The sequence below is a fragment of the Hyperoodon ampullatus genome (genome assembly GCF_949752795.1).
Source record: "Hyperoodon ampullatus genome assembly, chromosome: 7".
In the NCBI taxonomy this organism is placed as follows: Eukaryota; Metazoa; Chordata; class Mammalia; order Artiodactyla; family Ziphiidae; genus Hyperoodon; species Hyperoodon ampullatus.
In genome coordinates, this window is record NC_136920.1 from 11,247,314 (window position 1) to 11,268,486 (window position 21,173).

The 21,173-nt window shown below is 39.2% G+C and overlaps 1 protein-coding gene across 7 annotated transcripts in view; it reads right to left on the reverse strand.

The window, feature by feature from the left end:
• RTN3 (reticulon 3) overlaps positions 1-21,173 on the reverse strand; it is a gene marked incomplete at both ends in the record, with an annotated part of 56,473 nt that overhangs the window by 21,843 nt on the left and 13,457 nt on the right. The window contains 2 exons of one of the 7 annotated variants that reach the window (XM_079707280.1): positions 6,547-8,889; positions 19,389-19,439. The exons of 3 other annotated variants lie outside the window; for them this stretch is intronic. In XM_079707280.1, coding sequence (XP_079563406.1) covers positions 6,547-8,889; positions 19,389-19,439 — 2,394 coding nt within the window. The remainder of the gene's footprint in view (positions 1-6,546; positions 8,890-19,388; positions 19,440-21,173) is intronic. 3 more of the 7 variants (XM_079707282.1, XM_079707281.1, XM_079707284.1) reach the window with 3 other exon arrangements.

Here is a 21,173-nt window from a genome sequence, read left to right on the forward strand (position 1 = left end):
TCTCCGAACACATTATAATTTCTCCTTTAAACACTCTTACATATTTTATTTTATTATTATTATTATTATTTTTGTGTGGTACGCGGGCCTCTCTCTGTTGTGGCCTCTCCCGTTGCGGAGCACAGGCTCCGGACGTGCAGGCTCAGCGGCCATGGCTCACGGGCCCAGCCGCTCCGTGGCATGTGGGATCCTCCCGAACCGGGGTACAAACCCGCGTCCCCTGCATCGGCAGGCGGACTCTCAACCGCTGCGCCACCAGGGAAGCCCAAACAGTCTTACATATTTTAAAGAAGAGGAAAAAAAATAAGTCTTTTATTTTTACTCAACTATTTACCATTTTCAATGCTCTTCATTCTTTCCTGAAGGTCTAAGTTTCTATCTGGTATCAATTCCCTTCAATCTGAAGAACTTCTTTTTTCTATTTCTTGTAGTACAGGTCTTCTAGTGATAGATTCTCTTAGTTTTCTTTTATCTAAAAATGTCTTTATTTTGCCTTCATTCTTGCAAGGTATTTTTGCTGAACAGAGATCCTGGTTGACTTTTTTCCCCATTTGGCACTTTAAAAGATGTTATTTCACTGTCTTCTGGCATCTGTGGTTAGTGGTAAGAAGTAAGCTCTAATTATAATTGTCATTCCTTTTTATATGTCAGTTTTCTCCTTATCTTTCGTTTCAGCAATTTGACTAAGATATAATACTGGGAAGGAAAGGATTAACTTGGCAGTTCTGGAATGCTCAAACCCTGAACATGCCAAAGAAAAGGTCTGTCTTCAGGACTGGCCTTTGCCTGGCTCCTGGGAGATGAACTCTGAGCCCCTGGCATATTCTGGCTGATAAGTGTTTTTGCATACCTGGGGCCTTGGGCCATGCTGTACCAGCATGACCACTTAAGTCTACCTGAACAATATGATTTATGGCAAACACCTGTTCTTGCTCTAGGTGGCTGGGGTCTGAGTAGCTGAGGTAAGTCATGGGGATACTGCGTGCCACCCTGAACACCCAGGACTGGGTGAGCTTCCCTAGTTGGCAGCACTTTGCACATGTTGTCACGTGTCCTTGATGGGAGAATTAAGGACAGCTCTGTGTGACTCTACTGGACACCTGGAGCTTGCACCTGGTTCCTCCTGGACTTTATCCCATGTGTCTTTCCCCTTTGTCAATTCTAATGTGTCCTTCTGCTGTATACAGTGAGTACAACAGCTTCTGAATCCTGTGAGTCCTTCTAGCAAATCACTGAGCCTGACAGTGGTCTTGGGAACCTCTGACACATGTACCAAGGTATGGTTTTCTTCATCCTTATCCTAGTAGGTGTTTGCTAAGCTTCTTTAATCAGTAAATATGTTTTTCATAAAATTTGAAGGGTTTTTTTCTGCCATTTTATCTTCAAATATGTTCTTCTCCAGCCTCTCACTTTCTTCTCTTCTGGGATTCCAACTATACATGTTAGCTCTTATAACATTGTCCCAAAAGTCCCTGACGCTTGGTAATATTTTTTTCTTTCTATTCTTCAGGTTGGGTAGTTTTCTGTTCATCTATCATCGAGTTCACTGACTCTTCTATCATCTCTGTTTTACTGTTAAGGCTACTCAGTGAATTTTAATTTTAGCTGCTGTATTATAGAATTCCACTTTGCTCTTTTTTGTTTCTATTTCTCAGTTGAGGTTTCCTTTGTTTTCATTCAGTGCAAGAATATTTTCCCTTACTTCAACTGATCAGTTATAGTAGCTGCCTTAAAACCTGTTTGTCAATTCTAACATATGAAGTTAGTTTCTGTTGGTTGTCTTTTTTCTTCAGACTAAGTTATATTTTCCTGGTTTTTAAAATGTTGTGTAGTTATAGATAATATCTTGGACATTGTGAAAATTATGCTGTATAGCCTCTGGACTCTGTTATATTCCTCTGGAGAGTACCGATATTTCTGTTTTAGTATGCAATTAAATTTGGCTTAGACCCAAACTGCAAACTCTCTGGGCAATCAATACCTCAAATCTTAGTTCAGTTCTTTTATCTTTGTGGTTCAGGGATTAAACAGAAGCTTAGATACAGAGCTTATACTCAGAATTTTAGGCTGTCACTCTCTAGATCTCTCCTTTCTAGGATTCCTCCTCCCCTCACTTTTCAGTGGTTGAACAGCTGTGGCTGACCTGAATTCTGTCCTCTGATAAGTTTTCTATTAAGTTTTAAACCAAGCTGCCAGGTGCCAACTTCAGCCTTCCTCTGGCTAAAAGCAGTAAAAATGGAAAATTAATTTCATGCTCTCTCTTCCTGAAAGTGTCAGCCCTTTTTCAGAATCTGTCTGCTTTTGCTCATTTTCCAGTGTTTCCAGGGCTCCCTCGCTGCCCCCACAATTTTGTCCAGAGACATAGTTACATGCAGAAAGATCAGGTCCAGTGAAAGCCTACTTGGCCACATTGCAAGAAAAGTCATCGTGATCTTGTTTTTAAAAATTTACTTCAGAATCACTGTGTGTAGGTATACAGATTCACTTTTAATGATACCAACGTAGGTATTATTCTGAAAACCTTGTTTTCTAACTTGTTTTTTTCTACTTTAAGCATTCATCATGTAATAAAAACTCTGCTATATTCAATAATATAGTTTTTATTAATTAATTATGAACATTTTCACATAACAGAAGAAACTTCAACTTTGACAGCAAATTGACAGTAACTAGAAAAATAATGCACACACCCAGAAGTGAAACTGATAAGCAGTGGCACAACGACCCTAGAGAAATATGTGCATATGTGTAAAAACAGGCAAGTACAAGGATGTTAACTTCAGCACTGTCTATAATAGTAAAAAAATGGAAAATAATCCAAATCTTAATTAAAAGAGAAATAACATAGTAATAAAATTGATTACTACACAGCTGTTAAATAGAATTATACACATTTCAACATGAAGAGTTAAAAAAAAACCTAATGTTGAATGAAACAAGTTGCATAACAAAAATAATATTAGTAAAGCTTTAAAAATACAAAACAATACCACACATGCACCAATTTAAAATGTAGTGGAAGGATGTTATCAGCTCCACTGACGGTAGTTACCCTCTGGGCAAGGGGAAGGAGTGGGTCAGGTGGTAATCAAAGGGTCCTTTAGTTTGGAAGCAAATATGATCACTAATTAACAATTAATAGAGTTAATTCTAATATATAGAAATACAAGTGTATGTCTTTTTGTACTTTTCTATATTTTTCAATTTCTTTAAAAGAAAAATGGGGGCTTCCCTGGTGGCGCAGTGGTTGAGAGTCCACCTGCCGATGCAGGGGACACAGGTTCGTGCCCCGATCTGGGAGAATCCCACATGCCACGGAGCGGCTGGGCCCGTGAGCCATGGCCGCTGAGGCTGCGCGTCCGGAGCCTGTGCTCCGCAACGGGAGAGGCCACAGCAGTGAGAGGCCCACGTACCGCAAAAAAAAAAAAAAAAAGAAAAAAAGAAACACCAACCTATAACAATTTCAATGGCTATATAGTATTCGACTGCACAGGTATATTAAAAGATACTCAAACAATCTCTAATTGTTAAGATACTGAGATGTATGCCACTATCATAAACAGCCCTACAAAGAACATCTTTGTAGTTGTTTTTGCACATTTGCTTTTTTTTTAAACTTAGAATTCATACCTAGAAACAAAATTGCTAGGTCATTTCTAGTTCTTTGTTATATACTGTCATATATACCATAGAATAGCAAAAGAAAAATAAAATACCATTAATTTTTTCATTGTTTCTTTTGCCTCTTTTCCCCCACAACTTTAGGCAGGACGTAATTACAGAACTGGTTTTACTTTAGAAAGGAAGACTACTCAGATATACTACTTAGAACTAGACTCTGGTAAATTTTGCTATAGTTTATATTTTAAAAGATTTATTCATGAAGACAATTTTAAAAGGTTTTCAATTCTGAAACCTTAAGGAAGGCCTTTTAGCTTCTTGGTCTAATTATACTAGTCTTCTTTAATTATCATCTAAAAATATCTACTAATCACAGAATTTGGTCAGTGACAAATATCCTAAACTTCCATACTCCTTTTTACCTCTCACACTAGATTAAACAACTCAGTTGAGATTTACTGATAATTACTACACAGTACTTTATTTACTACAACACTGTGAAGCAGGGCAAAATAACTACGAGAATATTAACAAAGGAAGATGCCAAACCAATCTGGCCAGCTGTCTAAGGTCACACTAAAGCAGGTATTTGCCAGAATTAGACTCTGGATTGTTGCCTTACTTCTATATGCCTCATCACTCACAAGAATTACCTTTAAGAATTTTGACAACTAATGAAGAAAGCTAGAATATACCAGAGTCAGAGAATCATATTATTGAAATGATATCGATGAACACCTACTTCAACGTCCTCACTTTACAACGGAGGCCCCAAAAGGTGATGTAATGTAACTGTTTAAAGTCACAATTCTAGACACTGTAAAGCAACAATAATTCAACTCTCTTTAATCCAAGTTCAACAATCTTCAATTACTAGAGTATAACAGCTATCCTTAACTGCCATTTCAAATTTTTGAGTTTATAAAAAAGCCTCGATGTTTTCACTGATAATTATTAACAATTCATTCACTAACAAATAATTATCCAGTACCTACTATATGCCAGGTCCTGTACTTGGTGCTAAATGAATATTCACTATATTCTAGGCCCTGCATTACCTGTATTTTCACATGTAACCCTCTCACTATTATAAAGTAAGCACCATTAATATCTCTATTTTAAGGATTAAAATTTAGTAAGATTAAATAATCTGCCCATGGTCTTCAGCAAGGAAATGTCTTTATAAAAAGTAAACAGTGCCTTTCTGCTGCAGGCACTAAGGGCAGCAACCGTGGCTCTGCAGCAGCCCATGACTATGGGCTTCAAGGTGACCCAGCACGTGAGCAAGGAAGGTGACGCACAGATACCAGCAGGGCACCTTACCAAGCAAAGCAAGTTAGTGAGGGACAAGCTCTGAGAGGCATGGGGCTTCACTCCTTGCAAGGAGTGCCCCTGCAGGAGGAGCTGAGCAGTGTTCTGGATACTGTGAGGAGAGGAAAGTGGCTGCTAAGGACTGAGCCCCCCTCCTTACTCTGCATAATTAAACCTTTACAGAAAAAAAAAAAAGTAAATGGTATAATCTCACTTATAAATTTATCCTAATGAAAATATTTTTTGTTTTAAATATTATAACTCTGCATATGATTTCATTTGAAAGAAGGGATCTATTGTTTAAAAAGTTTGGAAGGGCTTCCCTGGTGGCACAGTGGTTGAGAGTCCGCCTGCCGATGCAGGGGACACGGGTTCGTGCCCCGGTCCGGGAGGATCCCGCGTGCCGCGGAGCGGCTGGGCCCGTGAGCCATGGCCACTGAGACTGCGCGTCCGGAGCCTGTGCTCCGCAGCGGGAGGGGCCACAGCAGTGAGAGGCCCGCGTACCGCAAAAAAAAAAAGTTTGGAAAACCACAGAGTCCTACATAGCACCTAACACTGACCATACAGTAAGTGCAGAACTTGGTATCAGATTAGAGGTTGCGGGTCACTTTTGGAGGGTTTTATATATCCTTTTTTCATTATACTTTCTAAGACACCAGAACAGAGAGCATTTGAAATAATTTAACTGAAGGCCAACCGCTAGCAAAGTAATCACTCACTCAAATAAACAGAAGACAAGGGGAAGGGCTTCTAGTACCATACATTGGGTTTTGGCCTGAAGCATGATAAACAAGGTCCAAAGTAGAAGAATGCATGAGTTCTCTTAAGTATTACTCACAAAGCTGTACTACAATATTGGTTACCTACTTTCAGAGCATAAAATCTCTGCGGTGTAAGATCAAATTAATTAAAAGTTTCATTTACTATCTTCCCAGCAGGGATTCCTTTATCTTTGATTGCTAAATAGATTTTCCAAGCCCCATAGCAAAAAACCCAAGTGCCAAGCAGTGCTACTATTATGGAGATTTAAAAATAAGCTTTGTAAATAAATAAGAGCCTAGGATATTCTTTTTTTTTTTTTTTTTTTTTTTTTTTTTTTTTTTTTTTGCGGTAGGCGGGCCTCTCACTGTTGTGGCCTCTCCCCTTGCGGAGCACAGGCTCCGGAGCACAGGCTCAGTGGCCATGGCTCACGGGCCCAGCCGCTCCGCGGCATGTGGGATCTTCCCAGACCGGGGCACGAACCCGTGTCCCCTGCATCGGCAGGCGGACTCTCAACCACTGCGCCACCAGGGAAGCCCTAGGATATTCTTAAAAGCAGCAATCTCCCCTAGGGGCAACGTACAAGAAAAGGAGAACCTTGAAAAAACTGGACCATAAAATTCTTTCTTTAGGAGAATATTAATTTTAACAGGTTGTCTATTGCTTTGGAAAATATTTGTACAAGAAAAACAAATCAAGCAACCATTAAAAAAATCTACGTTTTCCTGTTTTACTGTATATTTTTATTCTAGATATAATTTTGGTGATATAAATCAGAGACTAAAAAAATAACACTCTAAATAATCAATCATAGCAGAATTAACCACATGCAGTATTTCTAATGTAAACAGTTACCTGAGAATTCTGTCTGAAGTCTTGCTAGGACATCCTTGTCTACCAGTTCAGTCTTGCTAAGGCTGGAAGTGATATCTACCCTAGTAGCTTCTTTGGTAATAGTGGGCTTCTTGGAAATCCCGAGATCAGATCCAGTCTTGACATCTTTGTGTTCTAGGACATCATAGGATCTCTCTGGCCAAGATTCTGGAGCAAATGTTAAAGTCTGCTTGAGTATTCCTTCGGGAGATTCTACTTTATCCTGTACAGAAGCTGACTTCTCAACCTTCCTTTCACTCAGTTCTTTCAGTGCTTTGATTGTGAGCTGTTCCTGGTCTAAGTCAAGAGATGCTACTGGAGTACCTTGGGTAGGGAAAACACCCAGAAGCTCACTCCCATCTGTTTCTTTGCTTTGTTCACTGTATTTGCCTTCTATGTTTTTAATTTCAGAACCACCTGACTCACTTTCATGTAAAACATCTACAGGAAGAGCTGTTTTAAAGTCCTTAGTTTTCTCTGATGTTGCCTCGAAGGTATTTCCTTCACCTTTACCTACTATTCCTTTCTCTCTGGTTTCTGTAAAGGCTGCTATCAGGTCCTCTGGGGAAGAATCATCTATATCTTTAACACTTTTTTCATGCAATGACTCCAAATAGGAAGAGGCTGTCACATTTCGTGAGAATTCTGTCTTACCATTAAAAACCTTTGGAGATGCTTCTGAAGGAAGTTTGGGGTTCTCAGCTGCAACAAGCTTTTCAGGAGCAACTGCACTCATACTACCTGACTGCTTCATATCTTCTGACATGACATTCGCATTAGGTACTTGTGAACATGCTGCCTCACCAGCTGGACTCCTTCCAAGAATATCAGGCTGAACTTGTCGTGGCCCAGAGTCACTGATGGACCCGTCAAAGTTTCCAGATGTTTTGTCTTCCCTATTACAATTAAGAATCTCTTTGATTGCTCTTTCATCTGTTTTTACAACAGCACTTGGGATGGAAACAGGTTTTTCAGCCTGAATTTTGTTGCTCTCAAATGAAGTATCTGCTGTGATGTCCTCTATCACCGTGTCATCAGACTCACCAGAACTATCAGCCTCTGTCACTTCTCCCAACACAGAGGTCTGCCAGTTCATTTCACCTTTCAGGTGGCCATCAGGTAAAACCACTTTCACTGTGGCCACTCCAGAACCAAGAGAGACACATTTCTCAAATGGAGATCCGGGTAACTCTGTAAGTGTGTCATCTCTTTTTTGCACACTGCCTCGCACACCTTTGATATTGATTTCCTGTGTGGAGGTGAGACAGTCTGGCATAGCATTTTCCTGTGGGAGAGATGTTTCTGCCCAATCACCTGTTGATTTAGGGATAGTAGTGCTCCCATTGATAGAACATACAGGAATTTTCTGATGAGTGTTACTTTTAAGATTTACAACTGGAATTTCTGAAATATATTCACCCATGTCAGGTCCTGTAGCTTTTGTGATGTAGTCAGATTTATCACTCTGCTGTTTTACTTGGGGAACCAAATCCCAAGTCAATATTTCATTAGTAAAGTTATGCATATCATTTACACATCTAGATACCTCCTCCAATGCTGCAGTTGTGTGTGAAAACTGCCTAGTGAGCAACGCAGAGGCTGGGGAACGCCCTGTTTCTTTATTTCTCAGTGGAAATACTTTGTCATTCGACTCAGAAATGTCTGCAGGTGATTCTCTATCAGTGTGCACTGCCCAGCTACCAAAATCATTTATGTTTTCCTTATATGCGTCTTTAAATTCTCTGTCAAATGCTGCTTTGTCAATAATTACTTCAAATGGTGATTCAGGGGAATCCTTTTCCATAATACCAACTCCTGAAACTTCAGAGGGGGACAAGGAATATGTACAAATACCTTCCGCTTTATACTGCTCGGTGGGTGGCTTCTGGGCTGTTAGCAAAGTGAATTTGTCATCTGCATCCAAGGCAGTTCTATCGTCCCTACTTGGTACCTCATTTGGGTTCTTGGACTCTTGATCTTTATTTATCTGCTGTTGCATTTGACCAACTTCCTTTGAGAGAAAAGCAGGATGATCTGGGAAACTGTCTGGAATGGAAGGACGGTTACAGTGAACTCCTTCTGAAACAGAAACTGGGGAGTCTGCTATGTCTTTACTGGTCCCCTGAGGCTTTTCCATCTTTTTCACATCTAGAAGAGCCAAGCAGTCTTTTCTTTCTTTGGTTAAAATAGGCTGGCTGCCTAACACTTTACTTTTTTCTCCATGTAGTACTGTAAGGTCAGTGCTATATATTTCAGAAGGTGAACAAAAGAAGGAAGTCATAGTTTCTGAAGGTGGCTCATCAGAGCAAAGAGAGCTCAATCCCTCTATGGTCAGAATTTGAAAGAAAAAAAAATTGTTTACCAGGTACAATTACACATTAGCTAGTCAGGCCAAGCAGCATGCTTTTTATTTTAAAATTCGTATATATACACATAGGATGTACATATACACACACATAAATTTATAACAAAACAATGATCAACAGCTATCCTATAAGACATGCATAAAAATGTCAGCAGTGAAACAGAAAAGGCTTATCATGCTACAAATTGCAAAAGACAAAAAATTTTCACGACAAAATACTTTTCAATTTACTTTTTCCCTTTAATGGTAAAGCATAAAGAAGGGTATAATAAGATGGATAATCTGGGGAAGTGTTTTTCCTTTGGTATTTGATATAGCTATTCAACAGAAACAATGTAATCCATATAAAACAAACAACTTGATATTATGAAGTACTGATATGCTCTCATCTGTAGGGGGAACAATTCAGGACACACACCTTCTATAAAACCACTGTTAAGAGTCTGACAGTCTGAAAAGGAAAAAAAGAAGTGACCAGAGTTCCCCTCCCACCCCCAGAGATAGAGCGGACCCTTCCTAAGTCTAAAAATCAGACTAGAAGTAGTCTATTCCATCCATAGGGAAGATGGGCCCCAGGAACAGATGGCCTCAATGTCTTAAACTAAAGGGCACTGAAAAGGTCTTAAACTAAAGGGCACTGAAAAGACTGGTCTGTTCCAAAATCTCTTGCACCACCTTGCCAATTCAAACAAAACTGAACTGTGTAAATTGGTTTCCTTTATTAAGAAGAGTAAACTTCAGAAATCCTTTTAAAAACAGAAAATATCCCCCTAAAAGTAATACATTAATTAAGTCTTAACAGTTTTTAATATCACAGTAGCCACTGATTTACCACACTGTTTTCCAACTAACCAATCTAGGAAGCTTTTACTGGGGAAAAGATCAAAACAACTGTCCCAAGGGCAGGCACTATCTTTCTTACACACTATTGTATCTCTGGAGTTGGAACAAAGTAGGTCTTAAATAAATAGTTCCAAATGAATGAATCAAACATTCAGCTTGGTCAGATGAGACCTAAGTAGGCTCAGGACAGCAATGCCTTCCTTGAGTGTGAATGAGTAATTAGGAAGATGTGAAAGAGAAAAAGCTTAGGGATTACTTTTACTCAGCTTATGTTCTTTTTCAGTGAGAAGCTGAATTAACCAGACAAAAGCAAAATTATGATTTATTCAAAACCATTTTATAAAGATGAAAAGAAATATCTTATTGCAAGAAATAAAATTCCACTGTAATAAAAATGTTTCCAAATGCCAGATAAAGTTCCCCTATTTTAACACATCACTGAAATCTGATGTAATAGGATCTCTGACTTTTAGAACAGTGTAACTGTAATCATCGGGGGTGGGGCGGGGGCAGGGAAAGTCTTTGTAAATTGAGGAAAAATAAAGTTTGGTGGTACAAACTGTACCAGTGAGACAGAAGTAAGCTGTAATTCATATTTAGTTCTAATGCAGTAAACATGGCTTGCATCTCTCACTGTATAGTATGGATACTCGGCAAGATTGGATTAAGGATAAATGAAGCTCACCACTGTAGATTAAAATGTTTTAAAAAACCTGAAATTTAAAGAACTATGGCCTACATTTAAATCAGAAATATTCCACAGGGCTTCCCTGGTGGCACGGGGGTTAAGAATCTGCCTGCCAATGCAGGGGACATGGGTTCGAGCCCTGGTCCAGGAAGGTCCCACATGCCACGGAGCAACTAAGCCCGTGCACCACAACTACTGAAGCCATGTGCCACAACTACTGAAGCCCGCGCACCTAGAGCCCATGCTCCACAAGAAGAAGCGACCGCAATGAGACGTCTGCGCACCACAACAAAGAGTAGCCCCCGCTCAAGGCAACTAGAGAAAGCCCGTGCACAGCAACGAAGACCCAACGTAGCCAAAAATAAATAAATATATTTTTAAAAAAAGAAAAAAGAAAAGAAATATTCCACAATCTGAGCTATGTATTATTACTGAATTTACTGGTGACTGTTCCTACCAGGAAACATTCAATGGACTAAATCTGGAATAAGGTAAAACTGGGACCGCCCCCCTCCCTTCAAACAGGAATGGAGGACTTCCCTGGTGGCGCAATGGTTAAGAATCTGCCTGCCAGTGCAGGGGACATGGGTTCGAGCCCTGGTCTGGGAAGATCCCACATGCCATGGAGCAACTAAGCCCGTGTGCCACACTGCTGAGCCTGTGCTCTAGAGCCCGCGAGCCACAACTACTGAGCCTGCGTGCCACAGTACTGAAGCCTGCACGCCTAGGGCCCATGCTCCGCAACAAGAGAAGCCACCACAATGAGAAGCCTGTGGACCACAACTAACAGTAGCCCCAGCTCACTGCAACTAGAGAAAGCCTGCGCGTAGCAACAAAGACCCAACGCGGCCAAAATTAAATAACTTAAAAAACAAACAAACAGGAATGGAATCTTAAGGTGAACAAAACTGACTCCACCTCAGAGGGAAGGCTCAGCTTATATGTTTTATAAAGACTGAGATTTCAGAAGATTTAGACCTGTCATTTTACAGAAACAAGTGGACAAAATGAATTAGTAATAATTCATTAGTAATTACTGAGTGCCATTATCACGTGCCTAACACTGTTTTAGAAACTAGATTAAAAGCAGTGAACAACACAGAAAAAATCCTTGCCTTTGTGGAGTTTACAATACAGAGTGGGAGACAGAAAATAAGCAAAGTCAATAAGTAAAATGATGATGATGTGGAGGTGGACTGGATGAAATGAAAAAGAAAGCAACCTACATTGAATGCTAATGAAAGAATGCACACAGTACTACAAACAAAAAAAGCACGGTAGGGCGGTTCCCTGGCGGTCCAGTGGTTAGGACTTGGTGCTTTCACTGCCGTGGGCCCTGGTCAGGCAACTAAGATCCCGCAAGCCACACAGTGAGGACAAAAAAAAAAAAAGCATGGTAGAAATGTTTTGCTTTGTCAGGACACAAACTTTTCAGTTTTCTAAGCCTTGTTTCTTTTCTAACTTCCTTGAACTCTTTTTTTTTTTTTAAGATTTTTTTTGATGTGGACCATTTAAAAAATCTTTATTGAATTTGCTACAATATTGTTTCTGTTTTATGTTTTGGTTTTTTGGCTGAGAGGTATGTGGGATCTCAGCTCCCCGACAAGGGAATGAATCCGCACCCCCTGCATTGAAAGGTGAAGTCTTAACCAATGGACCGCCAGGGAAGTCCCTCCTTGAACTCTTAATACTCCAAAAGTTTCGGGTTAGGTATATAATAATCTGAGGTAAAGCTAGAAGATTAGGTTAGCAATCGTATTCTCAGAATAACAACAAGTTCTGTACTGAATGCCATGGCTGCTTGACAGACTTCAAGCATTTTACTGAAGATCTGTCAATATGATGTAACTATTATATATACAAAAGAACTTTAATCATGTTCCCTAACAATAATTTTGTGACTTAATACTTGGAGTGGATAGTGTTTTCAGGGCACAGGTTTAGGGGGTAAACAGAGTATGATGTTGCATTCATTCCTCAGTGATCATGAGATGCAGATATTAGCTCTCGTGACTGTCAATCAAGGTTTCCCACATGTAGCAAAATAAGTTAGCATCCTCATCTTTGTTTTAATTTTAATAATTATCTTGTTTAGAATTTCAGCAAATGGAAAGAAGTTTATTTGGCTAGTTGAAACCCTCACAAAGTTGAACAGAGCTGACTTGTACCAAGACAATGAAAAAACTGGTCTGGAAGTAAAGAACTTATAATGGCATGAAAACATTAAATAAAACAAAGACCAGAATCTAATAAGCCTTTAGAAACTAAGCTCCCATAAGTAAAGATTCTTCCAATTAGTCAGTATGACACAATAGTCATTAGTGTTGTCAAAGTCTGTACCTGGCAAAACAGCAGAAAACTCCAGGGAGTTTGAAGGGTGTTAGTTTTTAAAAATACTATACGCTGGAAAACTGCCTGATGGAATAACTCTGGATTATCTTACATCTCAGAAAATGTCCACTACCTTTCCTTTTTCAAAAGATCCAGCCCTTCACATGCACTACAAGATATTTTCAACATTACTCAAAACACATGTCTGTCAAAAATCTCATTATATTTTCTAGATTAGTTATTTGCTATAATGCAACTTAATGTGCACATTCATTTTCAAAAAGTATAGTTACTCAAAAATATAGCATTATTCTAGTTATTAACAAGCAAGAGTTACACATCTAATAGACTTGTCAAAAAGGGAATCAATATATGGTAAGAGGTGAAAAATGTCATAACCCCGCAATGATCACGAGAATGTTCCCAAATGTATTTCAGTACTGAGCTCCTTGCTTACTCAATTTCTTCTTAAACTCTAAATATTCAGAAGTCTCCATTTAAGTATATTATTTTAAATAAGACTAGGAATTTAAGTTGGCAGTCATATTCTAAATTTCTAGACCACTCCCAAACCAAAAATTCCTATTAAAAGATGCAAACTCCGGTCTTCTCTGGTGGCGCAGTGGTTAAGAATCCGCCTGCCAATGAAGGGGACATGGGTTCGAGCGCTGGTCCGGGAAGATCCCACATGCCACCGAGCAACTAAGCCCGTGTGCCACAACTACTGAGCCTGTGCTCTAGAGCCTGCGAGCCACAACTACTGAGCCTGCATGCCACAACTACTGAAGCCCGCACACCTAGAGCCCATGCTCCGCAACAAGAGAAGCCACTGCAACGAGAAGCCCACGCACCACAACAAAGAGCACCCCCCGCAACTAGAGAGCCCACGCGCAGCAACGAAGATGCAACACAGCCAAAAAATAAAAAACCACACAAACCAAAAAGGTGCAAAATCCTTTCATCACACTTACTAATCGTGTGGCCTTAATCTCAGTTCCTTAATCTCATCTGAAAATTGAAAATTGGGATACTAAAGCACCTAACTTGAGAACTGCTGTGAGGATTAAATGAGTTAATGATACATGTGAAGTGCTTAGAACAGGATCTGGCACTTAATAAATCTTCCATAAATGTCCCCAAACACCATATTCTCAAAAAAGTATCTCCTGACATAGAGACTCCAGACCATATGCCTTTTTGTTTGGGGAGAGAAAAAAGGCATAGTGCCAAATCACAACCACCTTCATGTGGTATGTAATAAAGAAAATCCTCATTTAGAGTTTTAGACACTTTCCCTCCAACCAGCCATAAATAAAAGGAAGTAATTTTTTTTTTTTGCGATACACGGGCCTCTCACTGTTGTGGCCTCTCCCGCTGCGGAGCACAGGCTCCAGACGCGCAGGCTCAGCGGCCGTGGCTCACGGGCCCAGCCGCTCCGCGGCACGTGGGATCTTCCTGTACCGGGGCACGAACCCGTGTCCCCTGCATCGGCAAGCAGACTCTCAACCACTGCGCCACCAGGGAAGCCCTAAAGGGAAGTAATTTAAAGAGCTTTTATCTACTTCAAAATTTTGGGTGATGCAACTTCTGAATCATCTAATACAAACAAAATGCCTATGACATTCCAAGAATTGTGCAAAGTACTATGTGGATAAAGACATTTAATATAACCCAACATATAAAAAATTCTAAGTCAATGCTGAAAGATAAAAGAACTTTTCCTTAACAAAATGTTTCAGCAAATGATCTTTACCATCATCAAAGTATATTTTAGTTCAACGTACAACTAGCTGAACAGTTTAACAACCTAGTAAAAAAACAGCCCTTGGCACCATCTTTTATAGTCCTTTTCAAACTTTAGAACAACTACTAGTACTTCATGGGCTCTATCTCTCTGACTTACTGACTCAGAATTTCCTGAGTAGGATGGAGCTTAAGGATCTGCACTACAAGTTTGCCAGTAATGAACCGTTTGGGAACCACAGCTTTACAGCGTTTTATTAGTTTTCAAGGGGTAGAAAAGCCGAGCAGTACTGCAGAACTTTAGCCCTGTAAAAATTCCACAGGCGTAGAAATTGGCACTCTTCACTCTCACTCACCACAGATTCTTTGTCCAGGAGCACAACTTACAGGTTAGTAGGGCATGGGGCAGGGGTGATCCTTTTGTGCCTGCTTTAAATACTTCCATATACTAATTTTAAAGTACATATACTAATTTTAAACTTGAGGGAATTCCCTGGCAGTCCAGTGGTTAAGACTTGGCACTTTCACTGCCGTGGGCCTGGGTTCCATCCCTGGTCGGAGAACTAAAATCCCACAAGTGGCGAGTGGCATGGCAAAAAACAAACAAACAAAACAAAACAAACAAAAAACACCCTTCTCTTTACTTTGTTTCTTAGTCCCCAAACTGTCTTTTAGGGAAAGGTTTAGTACTTTTTTATTTAAGTGTTTTATAACTTAATAATGAAAACACAATGTGATCTAGAGACAAGTAAGCAATAATGAATGTTATACGAGACTTCTTCCTTAAAAGAGTGAATAACTTAGAATTATGCTATACTGGAGTTACCATTTGGTTACTACCCCCCTCAGGAAATTCATTACTTTTAACTCAAAGGATACCTGTAACAAGGAAAAAGCATACACATCAGTGAAGAAAGGGTGCCAGCCTATAGTAAACCACTAAGTTACTTTTTCACATACATACTATGCATAGTCATACAAGGGAGGCTTGAAATATTCAGGTATAGGTTTTTCTACACTTGAATTTTCTCATGTTCACAAAACAAGAGGGAAAGACAAATTATCGTGCAAAACAGTATAAGCAACTTTCAGCCAAAGCATCAAAATAGGAAGTTAGCCAGCAGACACTTTGCAGCCAAGCTAGATCCTAAACAAAAAGTCTCTTTTGTACAAAGAAAAATGTTTTGCTTTTGTTTAAAAAAAGGCTGTAACTGGCATATTTTTTCTCCTCAACGCTTGCCCCAAAGTTCAGTGCTTAACTTCCTATTCCAGATGCCTACTGCATTACTCAAACTGAACGCAAATATTCATTACTGCAAATGTACTTCCAATTCTACATGGTGGGTAGATCCTCTCTAATCTTATTTTCACCCACTTTTCTTCCAATGTTTTCTAATGAAAATTGTAGTATTTTCCAGCCTCCACTTTTTATCAAAGATTTCAAAAGTAGAAACCAAATTTCAGTTTGATTTTGTGTCTGATGGAGTACATCCCCCAGATGATACTAAATTACATCACTAATAGCAATAATATGGTTAAAATAGTAATTTCTGCCTCTTCTGCTCTCATGATTTTAACATTAACCTCAAAATGACATCTCTAAAAATACCTGTAAACCCTAAAATACAACTAATATATCATCTTTACTGTAGGTAGTGGTTATGTGCATGGACGGTGGAGTCCTAGGTGTGTCACTTACTGCGTGACCTTGAGCAAGTTATTTCACCATTTTAAACCCCAGTTTCCTCAATTAGTAAAAGAGGCAGTACCTTTCCTCCATAAAATTGGCTGTGAGGATTAAATGCGATGATTCACATAAAGTACTGAGCACAGTAAAAGCTCGGAAAAAAAAAAATTGGCCACATACCACAACTATACCTCTGTTAATATTCTTATTTAACAGTACAGGAAAACATCATTAAAATTTACTCCCCTATTTTGAGATGCTTGGGGATTAAGCTGAAATTAAACTCTGCTTGATGAGAAAAAAGGACTCAATAAGCAAAAGACTGCAAAGCACCTACTCAGGAGTACAACTTATTTAAGAAGGAACTGATTATTCCACTGATATTCTCATCACAAATCTATTCGTTAGTTTTCAAAAAGCTTAATTTACTAGCTTAAGTAGCTGTATACTTCAAGGTAGTACAATTTAATAAAGATTACATAATTTCCTTTTGAAAGATTTAACTGCCCTTTCTTCTCAGTCCAAATTAATGACAACTGTGGGAATTCCCTGGCAGTCCAGTAGTTAGGACTCAGCACTTTCACTGCAGTGGGCCTGGGTTCGATCCCTGGTTGGGGAATTTAAGATTCCACAAGCCGCAAGGCGTGGCCAAAAAAAGGGCAACTTTTAATACATGCATCTCCTTAAAGTTCAATAATGATAAGTATATTATATTTCAGGATTAAAAATGTCATTCTTAAATATGAAAATGTCTTATTTAATTACTGCTACATATTACTTGATATGGTTTAGATATATAAAAGTAAGGCACAATCCTTCAAGGCTAAATGGCTAAGGGATATGGAAGCCAGAGACAGATTAGTTGGGTTACTGCCAATGATGGACTCAAGGTACCTGCTGGTGACAGTCACTCTGAAAGGCCTGCGGTTGGGTGGAACTGGTCCTAGCTATTCTCTCCAGGGGTTTTAATCCAGTTAACCAAGTACACCAACAACTTCCTTTCCCTTAGTTTTATTAAGGCAGACTAGAAGCTACTAGACTTGGCTACCCTAGAACACACCTAATCACTTGCCAAGGAGTGCCCTCAAAAAACTGAATAGGCTGATCTCTAGACCTGCCAATGAAGTAGAGCATCAACTGGGTTGCTTTTCCATTATGTTTTTTTGCAGGAGAAAATGTTAGTAATAGAGGCTACACTGGAACACCTTCAGGGATATGAGATTTTTAAATGCTTCTTTACAATACCCTTTTAACAATAACACTATGCTGAATCTGCACTGGTCAAAATAACTATAAGAAAAAGGAAGAATGACAAATCTATTTTCTTTAACAAACTCTCATACTCACTGAAACTGAAGCCTACTTAAACATTTTTAATTATAAAAATCCTCTTTATTTACCTCCATTTTACCTGAGTGTATATGTAATTTCTCCTAACAGGGATTAAAGTAATTTTTTAAACTATGACACTTATCTTTCTCAACATTCTATACATTAGGTATGTTGTGCTTAGGTTGTATTGTTACACTATTTAGGATATTAATTATTCCCTTTCTGTATGAAAAAAGTGACTATGAAGAATGCATTTTAGAAGATCTGAAATACAACAGAGAAAATACAATTATTTGTTCTATTTACACTATATTTTTACTGATTTATCTTCCAGAGTAGAATAAATGTAATACCTATCTGCCTAAATTATTGAATTTCTCATGAGGAAAAAAAAGAACCCTTAGAAATATAAATATGGTTGGGTTCCAGATGTCAAGGATCAATTTGTATGTCTGAGTTACTTTCTAACATTCACAAAATATCTTTTAATGTAAACAATTTTTTTAAATTTCAAAGGTCATGATTTGACCCAGAAGATATCCAAATTCACACAATGAGGCACATTATAAAAATGTTGGGGACTCTGAATGTTATCAGTCTGAATTAAAAACAACAAATTATCTATCATGTTTCCTAAGAAGCAGAAACTCTGAAAAACATTTACTATGTTCATTTTATCCCTTTTTTTTTTTTTTTTTTGGCTGTGTTGGGTCTTCGTTTCTGTGCGTGGGCTTTCTCTAGTTGTGGCGAACGGGAGCCACTCTTCATCGCGGTACGCGGGCCTCTCACTGTCGCGGCCCCTCTTGCTGTGGAGCGCAGGCTCAGTAGTTGTGGCTCACGGGCCTAGTTGCTCCGTGGCATGTGGGATCCTCCCAGACCAGGGCTCGAACCCGTGTCCCCTGCATTGGCAGGCAGATTCTCAACCACTGTGCCACCAGGGAAGCCCCCATTATGTTTTTATTCCTATAAGGTCAAAGTCTTCCTAACAAACCAGCACCCAGACTTCGCATTCCAGCTAGGACAATAAACTCTTTGCACAAGGCTTCTTAGACCTATCTAGTGAGTTTAATTACCTTTTTTCAAATAATGTTTTTCCGTTGACCTATACTCGAGGAGGAGCACAACATCACAAATGAAACAGCACTTTATTATTAGCGCAAATCAAAGCACACTCTCTCTTCCAGGTTCTTGGCAGTGCTTCCCCTACAAACATATAGTTAACAACTCTGATTCCCTTCCTCACTGGTTGACATTAAAACAAACAACCCCCCCAAAACACCACAACTTAATCTCTAGGAAAACAAGCCCTGCTTGCCAAAAATTCAACCGACACATTCAATGTTCCTAGGCAATTTGGAATTGGCCTACCTCTTGGGACAAATCTCAGATAAGTTCACACTAAAGTATTCTAGCTAGGACACTGTTATTAGTTCAGTGGAAGCACACTTTAAAAGTTTTTCCAAATCTACTACCTATCCAAACCAGTTACATAACCACAAATCTATAGGTCAAATGCATTCTGGAGGTGGTGTGTTTTCTGACCCACAATTCTATCTACTCCAAGTTCTGTGGGCAAGTTTTTAATTTTTAAGAAATACTCAAAACTACACCTAAAGCTTATGCTATGTTAAAGGGTCCACCTAGCCTCATTCTATTTTATTAAGCTTTACGAGAAATCCATTAGAAACTGCTAAATAGAAAGCACTGGCTTGGATTTGGTTTTTATTTTAGGGGATTTGGGGGCAAAAGAAAACCTGTGCCTCGTATCCCCAGTTACAGCCTCTTTCTCAACATTTTTCTTTTATTAATGCACACACAAAAAATGACAGACTTGCCTTGTGAGGTCGAAAATAGAGATACAGGCTGAGAGGAAGAAACAAAGGAATCTGAAAGAAAATATACAGCGTGAGAATTTGACAACCTCACACAGGAATTTGAACTTTAACTTTCCTTTTTTTTTTTTTTGGCCAAGCATCTTAATTTCACTGGGTTTAAGCAAGATGAGAAAACCCAAATCTATACTTCCAATTACTGTTTTCACTCACCTGGCAGCAAAACCTTATTTCATTTTCAAGATGCATTTCTAAAAGTTAATCAATTCAATTTTTTGGTCAAATATTCTCACCTGCAAAGGAAGAAAAGAGGAACCCCTAGCATTTTTAAACAAGTATAACCTCAAGAAAGATAATGCTCGCCTGCAACTTCATGTGGGAAAGGAAAAACAGGGATCTGAGTACTAACTGATTTTGCTTGTAACCATTTTCAACTTCATTTTGAGGAGTCACTCACAAATATGAGTACTAAACATTGTAGTTGGCAAATATATAAAATTGACCCTGAATACTTTTTTTTTTTTTTTTTTTTTTTTTGCGGTACGCAGGCCTCTCACTGTTGTGGCCTCTCCCGTCGCGGAGCACAGGCTCCGGACACGCAGGCTCAGCGGCCATGGCTCATGGGCCCAGCCGCTCCCCGGCATGTGGGATCTTCCCGGACCGGGGCACGAACCCGCGTCCCCCTCATCGGCAGGCGGACTCTCAACCACTGCGCCACCAGGGAAGCCTGACACTGAATACTTTTTTTTTTTTTTCTTTTGCCATATGTGGGCTTCTCACTGTTGTGGCCTCTCCCGTCGCGGAGCACAGGCTCCGGACGCGCAAGCCCAGCTGCCATGGCCCACAGGCCCAGCCGCTCCGCAGCACGTGGGATCCTCCCAGACCAGGGCACGAACCCGCGTCCCCTGCATCGGCAGGTGGACTCTCAACCACTGCGCCACCAAGGAAGCCCGACACTGAATACTTTTAATGATTAAATACTTTTTTTTTGATTAAATACTTTTAATCACTATTAATCCACTGGGAAAACAGCACCAACATGAGAAATCTTCCATCTCTAAAATTATACTTCTCTAAATTTGGCAACATATATCAAAATTTTAAATGCATAGACTTTCTCCGCCACCTCCTGCACATATTCTTTGACTTGGCAGATATATTTGCATACATGTACAAAGACATGTATATAAGGATATTCATAAGAGCACTGGTTATAAATACTAGGAATAATCTAAATGACCATCAATAGACGTCTACTTAGTTACATCCAAATAATGGAATACTTGCTGCTATGAAAAAGAATGAGGTACAGCTATATATGTTGATATATTAAATTAAAAACCAAAGTACTGAAGTGCATACAGTGTGCCTCCATTTGTTAACTGGCAACAAAAGGGACTTTGAGGTCTGGGGCAGGAGGGAGATTTGCTTTTCACTACAACCTTTGACCTTAAAAGAAAAATCATCAAACAGAATATAAATTGCCATTGGTAAAAATGGAAAAAAATTAATAAAAACAGCATGTGAAAAACAAAACCCTCCAAAAGTGCCCCTAAATATACTGATCTTCACTTAACGCCTTTTTTCTTGTAATTATAAAAATGTTTTCACAAATATTAGAGATACACTTAAATTGAGGAGATTGCTTTAAAGGACTGGGCCATCAGTATATCTGTAAGTACTAATCTAAATACAACACAGGGAATATAGCCTATATTTTATAGTAACTATAAATGGAGTATAACCCGCAAAAATTGTGAATCACTGCATTGTGCATCTGTAATGTAC